Source organism: Mustela nigripes, chromosome 15 (genome assembly GCF_022355385.1).
Source record: "Mustela nigripes isolate SB6536 chromosome 15, MUSNIG.SB6536, whole genome shotgun sequence".
Lineage (NCBI taxonomy): Eukaryota > Metazoa > Chordata > Mammalia > Carnivora > Mustelidae > Mustela > Mustela nigripes.
The window spans coordinates 27,946,667-27,960,706 of NC_081571.1; the positions used below are offsets into that span (position 1 = coordinate 27,946,667).

The following is a 14,040-nucleotide window of genomic DNA, read 5'->3' on the forward strand; positions in this document are numbered from 1 at the left end:
ATTCGGATAATTGAGACCAGGGATTTGTTGATGAAAAATAGCAAAATCATCTTTGCATCATTGTCTTAACAAATTAGCATTTGTTTTCCACACCATGAATGTTCTCTCCTCTTCTTCACTTCTGTGACCTTCTGAAGGTGAGCACTATAGCCTCACACTATCAAATATAGAGAAAGAGAACTCATATTTGTTGAATGCTTTGGGTGTTCTGGTTATTTTAATATAATTTATGTAATTATTAATTCAGTAGCTTTGTTATTCTTCTTACAGATGACAAAACTAAAGAGTATACTAATTTAAGCGCCTTCCTTAGCAGTAAAATGAAAACTTAGACCAGGGGTTAAAAAAGAATAGCTTGTGGGCTAGCCACCTGTTTTTGCGAATAAAGTTTTGTTGGAATACACCCATACCCATTTGGTTACTTATTTTCTGTAGCTGCTTTTCAGCTACAGTGAATGAATGGACATCTGTGAGAGCCAAGAGCCTGTAAGCTTACAACATTTAGTGTTACATTTGAGAACAATCTCTGAGGATTTATATTCCCATATGTGAAAAGTGTGCTAACTGCCTCTCCAGTAATTTGAACATCAGTATTTTTTAAGGAAATCCATTCCATCTTGGGACAGTATTGTCTGCTTAAAACTTACTCCTAAAAATAGATAAGAAACTTCCCTATGATTAGTTTATTGGACTTTCATAAGCCAATTTAACAACTCCTACAAAATAGCAGTAGAAGCAGCTAAAATGTCCCATCATAGTTAATTAAGTAGTTAATATACTGAAATAAAATATTACAAAACTTGATTGTTAAAGATTGGACAGTGAACTTTTCCTAAGTGTGAAACGATTAACTCAACACATTCAGCATTCTTTTCATTTTAGTTATTTGTGGATAAAAGTCACTCTGAAATGTACTGGATACTTCTTATCTTTAAAAAAAAATTTCTCTATTCCTGTTTAAAAGATTTGGGAAAGCCCAAGACAGTTCTCTCTTTGTTTTCATAATAGCTGTTTCAAACCCTCTCATAGTTCCTGTCTGCTCTTTACTACGCAGAGATGATGCAACTCACGACCCACTAACACCCTCAACTTCCTGCTACCATACTTCCAAATTAGTCTTCTCCCCCCCACCCCCCTGAACTTTACTATTTCCTCTTTGTTTCTGTGTAAGTAGCCTCCCTTCTGTATAAAGGTTGTGTTTTCCTATATTCTGGATCTGATTTCCTCCTCCCTCTGCAGTCTTGTTCATTTAGCATACATTCTCTTTTGTATCTTTAACATATCTTTTCCTCTTTTCTCCATGTGACTTTTCAGCCATCACCCTGCTTATCCCCACTTTACAACTAAATTCCTTTTTTTTTTTTTTTAAGATTTTATTTATTTGACAGAGAGAGCACAAGTAGGCAGAGCGATGGGCAGAGAGAGAGGGAGAAGCAGGCTTCCCGCTGAGCAGAAAGACCCCAATGCAGGGCTCAATCCTAGGATCCTGGGATCATGACCTGAGCCAAAGGCAGTCGCTTAACCAACTGAGCCACCCAGGTGCCCCTACAACTAAATTGTTGAGTAGTTCTGTACCTTACTGTCTTTCTTTTTCACCTCAGTATTTACTCAGTTTTCTGACCCATGTCTTCACTAAAACTGTTCTTCAAAGTTACTAATAGCCTCCCCTTTGCTAAATAAATGGAGACTTCCTTGTTTCTCTTCTATAATCTCTCTGCAGCATTTGAGAGCCTTTGTCTTCCAAAAGTACTTTCCCCTTGGATTTCTTCTACCTCTCTATCCCTCTTCAGGTTTTCTGTCTTCCTTTGAAGCCCTTCAATCTTCCTACAGAGGTTCCTTATATTTTAACTATCTTTTAAATGTTGTTTCCCAAGGCTTTGCTCTTAACTGTTATCTTTAAAAAAGAAAACCAAAATGATTTTACTACAAGAGCCTTTTATATACAAAATTCCTTTAAAAGGTGAGTAGATGCCTTTTATATAGTTTTACATGTAAAATATACACATGGCTATTTATTATCATTTGTCTTGATTAGAACTCAAAGGTTTTGGACATTTATCTCTCTATATTAAAAATAGGCTTGAAGGAATATTGATGAATGGATGTAGCCATCTCAATCCCCAGATAATGAGACTGTGAACTAGTTTAACAGGCTTTCCTTCTACATTTTCAGTCTAAAGTGAATATCAATTTTAGCTGGACTCAGAAGATATTGCTTTATACCAATATTTCACAAACTTTCTGGTCTTAGGACACTTTTTAGTTTTGTAAAGGATCCAGACAGCTTTGCTTGCTTGATTGATTGCTTGCTTGCTTGCTTTCTTTCTTTCTTTCAGATTTATTTATTTGAGAAAGGGGGAAGAGAAAGTGGGCACAAATAGAGGGCAGGAGGAGAGGAGGAGGGAGTCTTAAGCACATTCTTTGCTGAGTGTGGAACCCAACGGAGGGCTCAGCCACTCTGAGGTCAGGACCTGAGCCAAAACCAAGAGTTGGATGTGTAACCAACTGCCCCCCACAAACAACTTTTGACCTGGTGGATTATCTGTTTCAATTCTTAACATATTAGAAATTGAATCTGAGAGGTCTTTTTTTTTTTTTTTTTTGAGAAATTTAAAAAATATCTATCTATCTATCTATCTATTTATTTATTTATTTTTAAAGATTTTATTTATTTATTTGACAGAGAGAGATCACAGCAGGCAGAGAGGCAGGCATAGAGAGAGGGGAAGGGAAGGAAGCAGGCCCCTGCTGAACAGAGAGCCCGATGCGGGACTCGATCCCAGGACCCTGAGATCATGACCTGAGCCGAAGGCAGCGGCTTAACCCACTGAGCCACCCAGGTGCCCTAAAAATATTTATTTATGAACTTGCCTAACAATGACAGTAATAAACCTAGGATATACCTTTACAAAAAATAGATATGTTTTGCAAATTAAAAATAAAAGTTACACAGAGGAGCAATGTTTTACATGTTTTTGTAAGTCTTTTTAATATCTGGCTTAATAGAAGACATGGATTTTCCTATCTGCTTCTGCATTCAATCTGTTAAGGATATTACATATTATGTAACTTTTGGGAAACTGCACTGTATACTCAGGAAAGGAAAAAAAAACAGTCAAATAATATAATGCTATAGAAATGTTTTTTATCTTCTGAAACTCCTAGAATTATCTTAGGGTTCCCAAAAGTTCTCAGACTACTCTTTGAGAACCAGTTGTTTCTAGAAGCAGCTTCTGCTGTCAGTTGTTTTCCCTTTGTCCAGCCACCTTTTCTCAATTTTAATTTTTCCCTCCAGATGAAACCATGCTTTTAGGGCATTATTAGCATCTATGTATTAATGACTCTAATATCTAGAGCTCTCTGTTAAGGATCTGTCAGTTGGATATCTCTGTCTGAGTTCCTTATCTTAATAGCACCACTTCCTACTAGGTTCCCCAAAGCCTGGGAATCATTATTTGATACTCCATCCCCTCAACCTAGACATTTATAGAGTTCTTACATTTCTACCTGCTGAACAGCTTTCAGAACCATCTATTTTTCTACAATGACTACTAATATTTTGGTTACTAAGATATTTGTTTATTGCCTTCAAATATATTTTACCAAAATAACCTGACCTCATGCCATGAGGTTAATCTTATCTCCTAATTCATTCTCCACTTGAAAGTCAGAATAATCTTTAAAAAATTTTTTTTACTAAAGTGTAGTATACATTCAGAAGAGCATATGATTCAATGTTCATGAACTTGTATAATCAGCACCCAAATCAATAAATAGAAAATGATAGTATCCCATCAGCCTCCTTCGCTCCCTTTCCACTCACTACCTCCCAACTCCCACCTCTCAAAGGTAATCCTGCCCTGATTTCTACTACCATCGGTTAGTTTTTGTCTGTTTTTGAGCTATGTATAAATGGAATCAATAGCAGCACTCTTTTTATGTTTAGCTTCTTTTACTTAGAGTATATTTTTGAGATTAAACCATATTATTTACTGCACATATAGTTCATTGTTATTGCTATATAGTATTTCATTTATGAATATACCATAATTTATCCATTCTACTGTTGATAAACATTTGAGTAATTTCCAGTTTTGAGCTATTATGGCTTAAGTGCTATTACTATTCTTAACCATACCTTTTGCTAAGCATGTACCTACCCGTTTCTCTTCAGTTTATGCCTGGGAGTTGCTGGGCAACAGAATTTGCATATGTTCTTCTTTAGTAGATAATTTTTAAATGGTTGTTGTTTATTATATAGTATTTTTTTGTTTTTGTTTTTTTTATCTTAGCCATTCTGGAGGTGTGTGCTGGTATCTTATTGGAGTTTCAGTGTGCATTTCCCTAATAACTAATAAAGTTTCAAACTTTTTCACATTTACTAATGAATGTATAATTTGTTTTATAAACTCTGTGTTCCAGACTTGCCTGTTCTGTTGTATTACATGTTTTTAATTGTTGAGAATTCCTTTTATATTTTGGATATAAGATCTTTATTAGTGATATGTATTCCAGATTTCTTCTACTCTGTGAGTTGAAGAATGCTCTTACAAAAGAATAAATTGCTTCACTTCATTCCTCTGTTTAAAATCTGGATTACCTGGGGCACCTTGGTGGCTCAATTGGTTGAGTGTCTAACTGTTGGTTTTGGCACAGGTTGTGATCTCGGGTCATGGGATGGAATCCCACCTTAGGCTCTGCACTTGGTGGGAGTCTGCTTGAGATTCTCTCTCCCTCTCGCTCCCCCTCTATCCCTCTCCTTGCTGGGGATGTGCCTGCATATTCTCTCTCTGTCTCTCAAATAAATAAATAAAATCTTTTTAAAAAATTCGGATTTCCCATTTCCTTCAGGATCAAGTACAAATTCTTATCTTACGGAACTTTTCATTATCTGGTTGCTTCCTATATTTCCAACACCAGACCCCCAAGTCTGTGTTTTTTATTTGGTTACTTAAACTTCCTCTTATTTATCATAGGGACTAGTGCAGTTACATAAAAAGCAAAAGTACCACTGTAGGAGGAGAGAAAAATATGAACATATTTTGGTAATCTTAGAGATGGATACATTCTTCTGAAGTTAAGGCATAAAACCCAGAAGCCTTATTTGGATACATAAAGATTTAAATTTTCTATATAACCAAACTGTAATTTAATAATTAGAAGTATCACCATAAGAAAATATTTGACATGTGTAACATGTAAGAATATGGAAAAAAAAAAAAAACACTACATAAACATAAAAGGAACTACCACAAATACAAGAAAAAGATAGTCCAGTTAAAAAAATGGGCAAAAACCAAACATTAGATAATTCATAGAGGAAATAGAAGTGGTTAGTAAATGCTCAGGTTCACTACAGAAGAAAGACAATGAAAATAAAAAGGTAACCTTTTTCACTCATCAGACTGATAAAAATGAAAAGTACTAATATTATGAAGTGGGAGTTTCCATTGGTAAAATTACTTTTGAGTGCACTTTGGCAATATTAAAATAAAATTATGCTTCTCTTCATCCAGCAGATCTAGTTTAAGAAATCTGTCCCAAAAAAATAAGATGTACTTGTGAATCAGGGAGGCTGTCAGAATGTCCATAGAAGTCTTATTTATAGAGCAAAATATTGAAAACAAACAATGTGTGTCAAGAGGAAACCGATTAAATCAATTATATTAAATGAAAATGGTTGATCTCTGTGCATGACATAGTTTTTTTTTTTTAAGATTGTATTTATTTTAGAGAGAGAATGAGTGCAAGTGGTGGAAGGGGCAGAGGATCTCAAACAACTCTGCACGGATTGTGGGGCCCGTCAAGGGCTCCATCCCTAGACCCTGAGATCGTGACCTGAGCTGAAATCAAGAGTTGGCTGCTTAACCAGCTGAGCCACCCAGGCACCCCTGGAAAGATATTTCTATAGGGCAGTGTGTGTAGTTTTAGTACCATTATTTTAAAGAGCATTAAATATAAAAAGGTTTATTTTTATGCATACAGCACCGAACTAGTAATAGTCTTAACCACTGGAGTAAGGCTGACAGTGGGAGGAGTGTAAGGGTATTTCATATTTTATCCTGATACTTAAGAATTAAGACATAACGTACATACACACATTTATTTATTTATAGAGATTTTATTTATTAGAGAGAGAGAGAGAGACAAAGCACAAGCAGGGGGGTGCAGCAGAGGGAGAGGGAGAAGAAGGCTCCCTGCTGAGCTGGGCACCCAGCAAGGACTCCATCTGAGGACCTGAGATCATGGCCTGAGCTGAAGGCAGACACTTAACCATCTGAGCCACCCAGGAGCCCTAAGAATTACGACTTTTAATAGTGAGAATATATATGTTAAAGACAAAAGGAAATACTTAAATATATATAGCCTTTAATTCATATACATATACTCTTTTATATCTATGATTATTTGCATAAAATGGATTACTGGAAATAAAATTGTTATATTAAGAGGAATGAATATTCTTAAGGCTTTACTAAATTACTTTCCAAGATAGATGTACTAGTTTACATGTTACCTTCAGAGAATGAACATACCTTTTATCTGTACCTTTGCTGATACCTAATATTATAATTAGAAAAAAAATGACTCTTTAGCACGTGAAAAAGCCATATTTATCTGTCATTTGCATTTTCTTCTTTTTGTGAATTACCTGTTTGTATCCTTTCTTGCTCATTCTCCTTTGAATCAATATGAACTCTATTTATAAATAATGTTGGGGCACCTGGGTGGCTTAGTTTGTTAAGCATCTGCCTTCAGCTAAGGTCATGATCCCTGCCCTGTGGGGTGTCTGCTGCTCCCTCTCCCTCTGCCTGCTGTTCGGTCTGCTTATGCTCTCTCTCTTTGTCAAATAAATAAATGAAATCTTTAAAAAAAAAAAAAGTGATGTCAACCTTATGTATTGTATATATTTTTCTATTATATACATTCTTAAAAATCTCAGCCTTATAAAATCTGCCATTCTAGTTACATTTAATATTTTTCTATTGACTTATACTAATCACCTACATGAATCAGTTTTTATTAGGCAATTATAATGATAACCTCAAGCTATAAGGTATGAGAGACATTTTCTAAATTTCTTAAATGGTTTCAGACTCATTTTTGTTTTGGGTTCTATTTTATGTTTTGTGTCTTCTCATTTTTCTTTTTTTGTCAGGAGACTATCAGTTGCATCATGCCTATTTTGTAGTTCAACTCTTAAAGGCTAGGAAAACATCTTCCTTTTGTTTATAATAGATAGCCATAAAATAAGAATAAGTGGTTTATCAGTGAAGACTTGAGAGCTTTCCCTCTAAACGAAATATATTAGTTATAGTACATTGATTTTAACTGTTCAGACTTAATGCCCTTATTAGGGTAGTTGGGGAGTGAAGACTGACAGTCAGCTTCTCATTTTTTTACATGTGTTCTATATTGGTATTTCCAGATAGCAGTTTTTAGAGGGGCACAGGACATTATTGATAATGCCTTTAAAAATACTATAAATCATTCTTTACAATTAATTACTCTTCCCTTTTTTTTTCATTTTTTGTTTTTTTAAAAATAATTTTTATTATTTTTTTATAAACATATAATGTGTTATTAGCCCCAGGGGTACAGGTCTGTGAATCGCCAGGTTTATACACTTCATGGCACTCACCTAGCACATACCCTCCCCAAAGTCCATAATCTTCCCTTTATTTTATGCGTACTTAGTATTTAGTTATGGAATTTTTATCTGTTAATAATTTGAGAATACCATCAAATGGAATCTTTGACACTATCTCTGATACAAAGTATCAGAATGCACAATAATACTGAATATAGCCATTATTTATTTAATTAAATTTAGCATCTCTTGGGGCACCTGGGTGGCTCAGTCAGTTCAGTGTCTACCTTCTGCTCAGGTCATGATCTTGGGTCCTGGGATAGAGCCCAGCATCAGCCTCTCTGCTTAGCAGGGAGTCGTCTTCTCCTGCTCCTTCTGCCCCTCCCTCCTGCTTGTGTGCTCTCTCAAATAAAATCTTAAAAAAAAAATTCAGTATCTCTAATCATTTTATCAAGTAAAAGTTTTATATCCTTAAATATTTAGTGATTGCTTTCTGACTGAAAAATGTGATTTAGTCTGTTTTATATATTTATCGAAAAATTGTCCTCATCTTCTAATATTAGCTGAGTAATCAATTTAGTTACACAGTTAAACACTATATAGCTACCCTCTTAGTTCCCAAGTGTATAAATGGATGGTTGGCATTATAATGTATTCGGTCTGTGCCTGACAGTGATATTCATTATCTTGTGCTTTTATTGTTATTTTTTAGTTCTTTTTTTTTTGCCCCAGGTTAAGGAATGGTGATCTTTAGTGCCAAAGTATAGTTTGATAGAAGGCACTTCAGTTCGGAAGCAGTGAAGCCCAGCACTGTCATGTGTTAGGATACGAGTCACTGAAATTCCTTCCTCTAGACATCTTGCATTATAGCAAGTGAGGATGAGAGGTTGGGTGGCAATGCCAGTAGCCACTGAAAACTTCTGGGTATTGTGATGAAATAGCTCTGTGTACCACTCCTTCTTTTTCCCCCTTTAACCAGCCATCATATTTTTTTATGAAAAAGGTAAATGGAAATAAGGAAATGGTATCAGATCTGTTGATGGGCAGTTCTAATCTAAGGAACCTAGTACAAATCACGTGTAATGGAAATGGTACAGATCTTCGGACATTAACTCATGTACACATTAGTATTAAAATTACCAGACTTTAGTTTTAGATACAAATCTGTTGTGTTACTAATAAAAAAGCAATGCGGAAGCAATGTAGGACACCTAATGTAACCTTCATTTAATACTAATGAATCCTTAAGAAAGTCAAGGAGATAATGAAATCACATCATACTCAGGATGAAATATTGAAGGCTTTGGTATCTCTAATAGTTAAAATTTACATGTTTGTTTTTAATTGTATCTTTTAAAAATCCTGTCTCCTAACCAAAATCCTAACCCCCAGGCAACCTAAAACCACTTTCAGAAAACCCAAGAATCTTAAAAATGTTTGACTTTTCATAAAGAAATCAAAAGAAATCAACCATATTGATTTTAATCCTTTATAGAAACAGTATATATTTCTTTTATCTTTGAGAAATTTGTTATTCTAATGAATGAATCTACCATTTTAATTTGTATAAAAAATTAGCAGAAAAAGTGCTCTAATTTTTGGTATAGATCATTCATAGTTTTTGACAAGTAATGGAATTTTTTTTTAAAGATTCTGACAATGGAGATATTAATTATGATTATGTTCATGAGTTGTCTTTGGAAATGAAGCGTCAGAAGATACAGAGGGAATTAATGAAGCTGGAACAAGAAAACATGGACAAGAGAGAAGAAATTATTATTAAAAAAGAGGTATGCTATTATTGAAATAAATGTTTGTAATTAGCATCAACATGGCTATTGATCAGAGAACTCATTAGCTGCTTGCTCTGTCTTAAATTGTACTAGGATATTGATACACTGATTAAATTATATATCAACTACATATGTCAATCATTTAATCTTCTCATTACCCTGTTAGATAAATTGAAATTTTTTGCTTTAGAACAGGTGAAAAACCGAGATTTTGTTGCCTAGAGTCACCAGCTAATGTTAAATAGGATTTAAATCTATGTATGTCTGTTTTTTAGGCCTAAGCTATTTCTAGAACACTTGTTTATTTTCTAAAGAGTAGAGATACAACTCATTGGAATATAATTTTGATTTTTCTAAGGAGACTTTGAAGTTTTATCATTTTAGTTGGCTTTATTGATATTAGTATTATGTTAGGGCAGTTAATTATCATACTGGTTAAAAGCATGTGTTTAGGAGCCAGATTAATACATGGTATCTCTAGTAGCACTTAATATTTCTTCTAAAGTTTGGTATGCTTTAAAAACACCTACTTTGTTACCTGATTATAACAGCCATGATTGAAGGAGTTTCTGAATTGACTTACTGAATTCTTTTAAAAGGTTTCACCAGAAGTAATTAGATCAAAATTATCTCCATCACCTTCTCTAAGAAAATCAAGCAAATCTCCAAAGCGAAAATCAAGCCCTAAGTCATCATCTTCAGCAAGCAAGAAAGACAGGAAGACAGCTGCAGTATCCTCACCCTTATTGGACCAGCAGAGGTCAGTAGGGTAGTAAATAATGCCAAAATGAAGTAGCTTTTTTTGAAATGATACTCAAAAGAATTAGTGGGTTATAGAAGGGTACTTAAAATATGTTAAATATTTAATGTAAATTTTTTTCTTCTAAGAAAAAAGTCAAAAGAGTTTCAATTTAAAAGAAGATTATACAGAACAATAAAGCAGATATCTATGTCCCACCTACATATGCTTCAGAGCTTTTTATTTTTTAAGATTAAAACATAATACATAGATATTCTGTTCTCCCCTCTTGAATTTGTTTTGATACTGGTGCATGTATGTTTATACTTTCATATATATTATTTTTATCTATTAATCTTACATATTAAAGCTTTGCTTCTGCAACTTGCTTTTTCAGTTAACATTTTTTATATTTTATTGATATGTGTAGCCTTTTTTCATTTGAGTACTTACATTCTATATTTATTTTTCTGTTATTGAACATTTAGGTTGTTTTCAGGTTTTCACTGTTAACAAGTTATACACAGTGAACATTCTTCTTGTCCTTGTGCATGTGGTTATGAGATTAGGTTCCTTATAGCCTGTACATAGCAGTATGAAGATATTAGAGTTATTCCAGTAGCCAGTTGAGGAAATAAAAATAGAAATGGGAAAATATGATTACATTGAGGCACTAAGAATAAGACAGAAGACATCTTTCCACTTAATGTCGATCTGTATTATTTAAATATTGTTGTAATTAAAGCGCATATACTAAATTTCTTCAAGAGAAAAACCCAAACCTCTTCCCAACATATGACCAGTTGGCAAACTGTCTATCTGAACCCACAAGGAAATTTCTGTCTTCTTCCTTTTAGTTTCTAGAAGTTTTAACCCTCTTTCAAGACTCCAGGTACTTTCTGCCTAGATCATTATATCCTACTAACTGTATTTATTTTATCCAATGTCCACTCCCTTACTCTCATAAACATTTCATTTTCAACCCCAACTGATTCATTTTACAGAGAAATCTTGTGAGAGAAATCCTGAAAGAGCAATTCTGATTAATATACTATGCCATTGAAAAACTCTGAATTTCCATTCTGTTGAATAAAATTCAAATTCTATTTTTTAAACATTTTATTTATTTATGAGAGAGCCTGTGCATGTGCATGCATGAGCTGGGGGTAGGGGGACATCAGAAGGAAAGCAGACTCCCTGCTGAGCAGGGAGCCCAATGCACGGCAATGTCCCAGGACTCTGAAATCATGACCGGAGCTGAAGTCAGAGGCTTTTAACTGACAGAGCCACCTGGGTGCCCCCAAATTTAGATTCTTTAAGATGACATTTATACTTTGATCTTTTCAGTCTTGTGAATATTTTTGTCCAGTTTTCCTCCTCCTCTCTTCCATCTTCAGTTCTTCAATGTCTAGCTCAAATTCTGTCTTTCCATTAAGTTTTTTCATTTCTTTTTATTGAACATAACTTCTGTTCCTTTGCATATCAGATTTTATTTATACCTCTCCTAATATTACTGTTTGTATTATATTTTATCTGTGACATACATATATTAGAACCTCTGTTAAATTTAATCTCCTTGAAGATTGGGGTCTTGATGGTTCATTGTTTTTTCTGAGCTTTGCATTATAAAAAGGCACTCTGTAAAGTTGACTTGATCCTCTCCTTTGCTTCTGGGATTGAGTAAATGTGGCAAAGAAATAGGAAGGAGTGAACTATAGAGTGGTGTGATCCACTCCGTTTGTTGTTAAATAACTATCCCTCAGTTCCATCCATTTCTGGAAAAAAAATAAAAATAACAAAAACCCAGCATATCAGAAATACCCTTTTTTTGTTTTCTTATCCTTTCTATTCATAAAAGCTTTGAAATTTAATCTCTAAATCAGTTTTGTTAACTGTTTAGACGAAGGGTTAGTTTCATCTTGTTATTTTTCATATAGTGTTCTTTATTAGTAATTCATTTATCCTCTTAGTATTTAGCAGGAATAATTACTCACCTTGATTTAACTACTGTATTTCTTGTAGTCTAAGATGTTGTTGACTTTAACATGCACCATTAATTTAGTAATTGAAGTAGAAGGGCTTGGAAAACTACGGTAGAGGCACAAGGAAAACACTGAATTGAGTATAGCATTTTCTTAGCCAAGCAGTTTATGTTGTGTGGAGTGTGTCAGATCATCAGCTTCTGGTTTCATTTGTTGAATCATACTGTAAGCTGTGTGAAGGCATATTAAGCAAAAAGTAAGGATTGGAATTTCAGTAGGTTGTTGGAGCAATGCCAGTAAGTCAGCTGAGGTGACAATCAGGTAAATAGACTCCTTGGTCTTACATTGTTATCATATTGAGTAGGCACTGTAATTATAGACAAATTGAAATTCATACTTCTTCCTGAAAGCTGGCAGTTTTATTTGATATTTATTGTGAGATGTGTCCTGATAGCAAGCTTTAGGCTATTATGTGAGATGCAGTGTGGCTTAGAATCAGCAAATGTATTATGTGTTCTGTCCATCTATACTGTTTCTCAGTTTTTATTATGTAAATTTTTCTTTATAACTCTTTGTACGAAGATGTACAAAGTAGGTTAAAAGCTGTTCAAAAGAAGTAGTTTTGAGGAGAAAGAAAGGATCTAAAAATGGTCAAAGTAGCTAATTGAGCTAGCTCTATGTCACAAATGGGAAGTAGGCTCTGCGTCTTTAAAGAATAATCAGTTGACTTAAAAAAATGTTCAAAGATCTTGTTGACTTCAGAATGTCCAAAACCAGTTTGGATCTCTGTGGTTGGAAGGCACTTAAACCCAATATTGTAACATAATATGATTTCCAACTACATATATTTTTGAAGATAATATGAAGAAATTCTGTATTTCAGTGAATATGTTTGTGTAATCCTAGTTGTTTTAATAGCCTAATCCCAAAATGTGAGCTTAACTCTACAGAAGTTTATTTCTCACTGAAATAAAATCAAAATGGGTGTTTCAGATTAATATGTTGATCTCCTGTACATAGAGATTCAGTAACCTAGTCTCCTTATGACATGGCTTCATTTGGGGTTTTGTGGACACCAAAAAAATGGAACATACAAAGTAAAAAATTAATTAGAGTATTGCTCTTACTTGGCTTAACAGTTTATAATTAGTTGCCTGGAGTATGAGAGTCTTTTAATAGTTAGGGCTGGAAGTGGTATATATCACTTCTACTCACATTTTTTGGCCAGAACTTGGTCACTTGGCCATACCCAATTTCAAAAAAGTCTAGACAGTATGTTTCAACAGTGTGCCAGGGACAAAATTTAGTAAACACCTAGTTAGTCTCTGTCACAGGAAGTAACGTGAAAATAGTTTGTATCAAGAATTCCTCTATTATTTTATCTTTAAAATAATTTTTTGATAGTGACTACTGTTTTTGTCTTTTAAGTGGAAAAATATTTAGAAATTCAGGCATTTATCACTTACTGTTAGATACATTAAAAGTTTGAGTTATCTCATAAATATGTAAGGAGATATGTGGCTATGGTTCATAGCAGGAGACAAAGGTGAAAAAAGATTTGATCATACTTTAGTAATTTCTAACTTGCTATGTAGCTAACCTTATCTATGATAATAAGAAATAGGAATAAGGATTAAGAGCTAAATTTTCTGAATGCCCACAGAGTCCATTGATTTTATACTTTTATCTTTTTAAAATTTTACCAGCAGTTTTGAAGAAGATGATCTCTATTACCTTTTTATAGCTAAGGAATCAGATTAGAGACCTCAGGGTTACAGGAAGTAAGTTCTAGGATACAGACTTAGGTCATCATTTATAAAGACTAATAGTGAAATGAGTAGCTGGTGAAAACTTACCAGATATATGAGGGCTACTTCAAAACTCAGCACCAGACTGAACAGTGTTGGAGAACACAAAAACAAATTTAAATAATAA

At 33.9% G+C, this 14,040-nt stretch overlaps 1 protein-coding gene across 7 annotated transcripts in view; it reads left to right on the forward strand.

Annotated features, from left to right (window-relative positions):
• The window catches only part of ZC3H13 (zinc finger CCCH-type containing 13), a 101,190-nt gene that overhangs the window by 28,603 nt on the left and 58,547 nt on the right, over window positions 1-14,040 (forward strand). For all 7 annotated transcript variants that reach the window (XM_059378290.1, XM_059378292.1, XM_059378293.1 and 4 more), the window contains 2 exons: window positions 9,242-9,381; window positions 9,984-10,144. In XM_059378290.1, coding sequence (XP_059234273.1) covers window positions 9,242-9,381; window positions 9,984-10,144 — 301 coding nt within the window. The remainder of the gene's footprint in view (window positions 1-9,241; window positions 9,382-9,983; window positions 10,145-14,040) is intronic.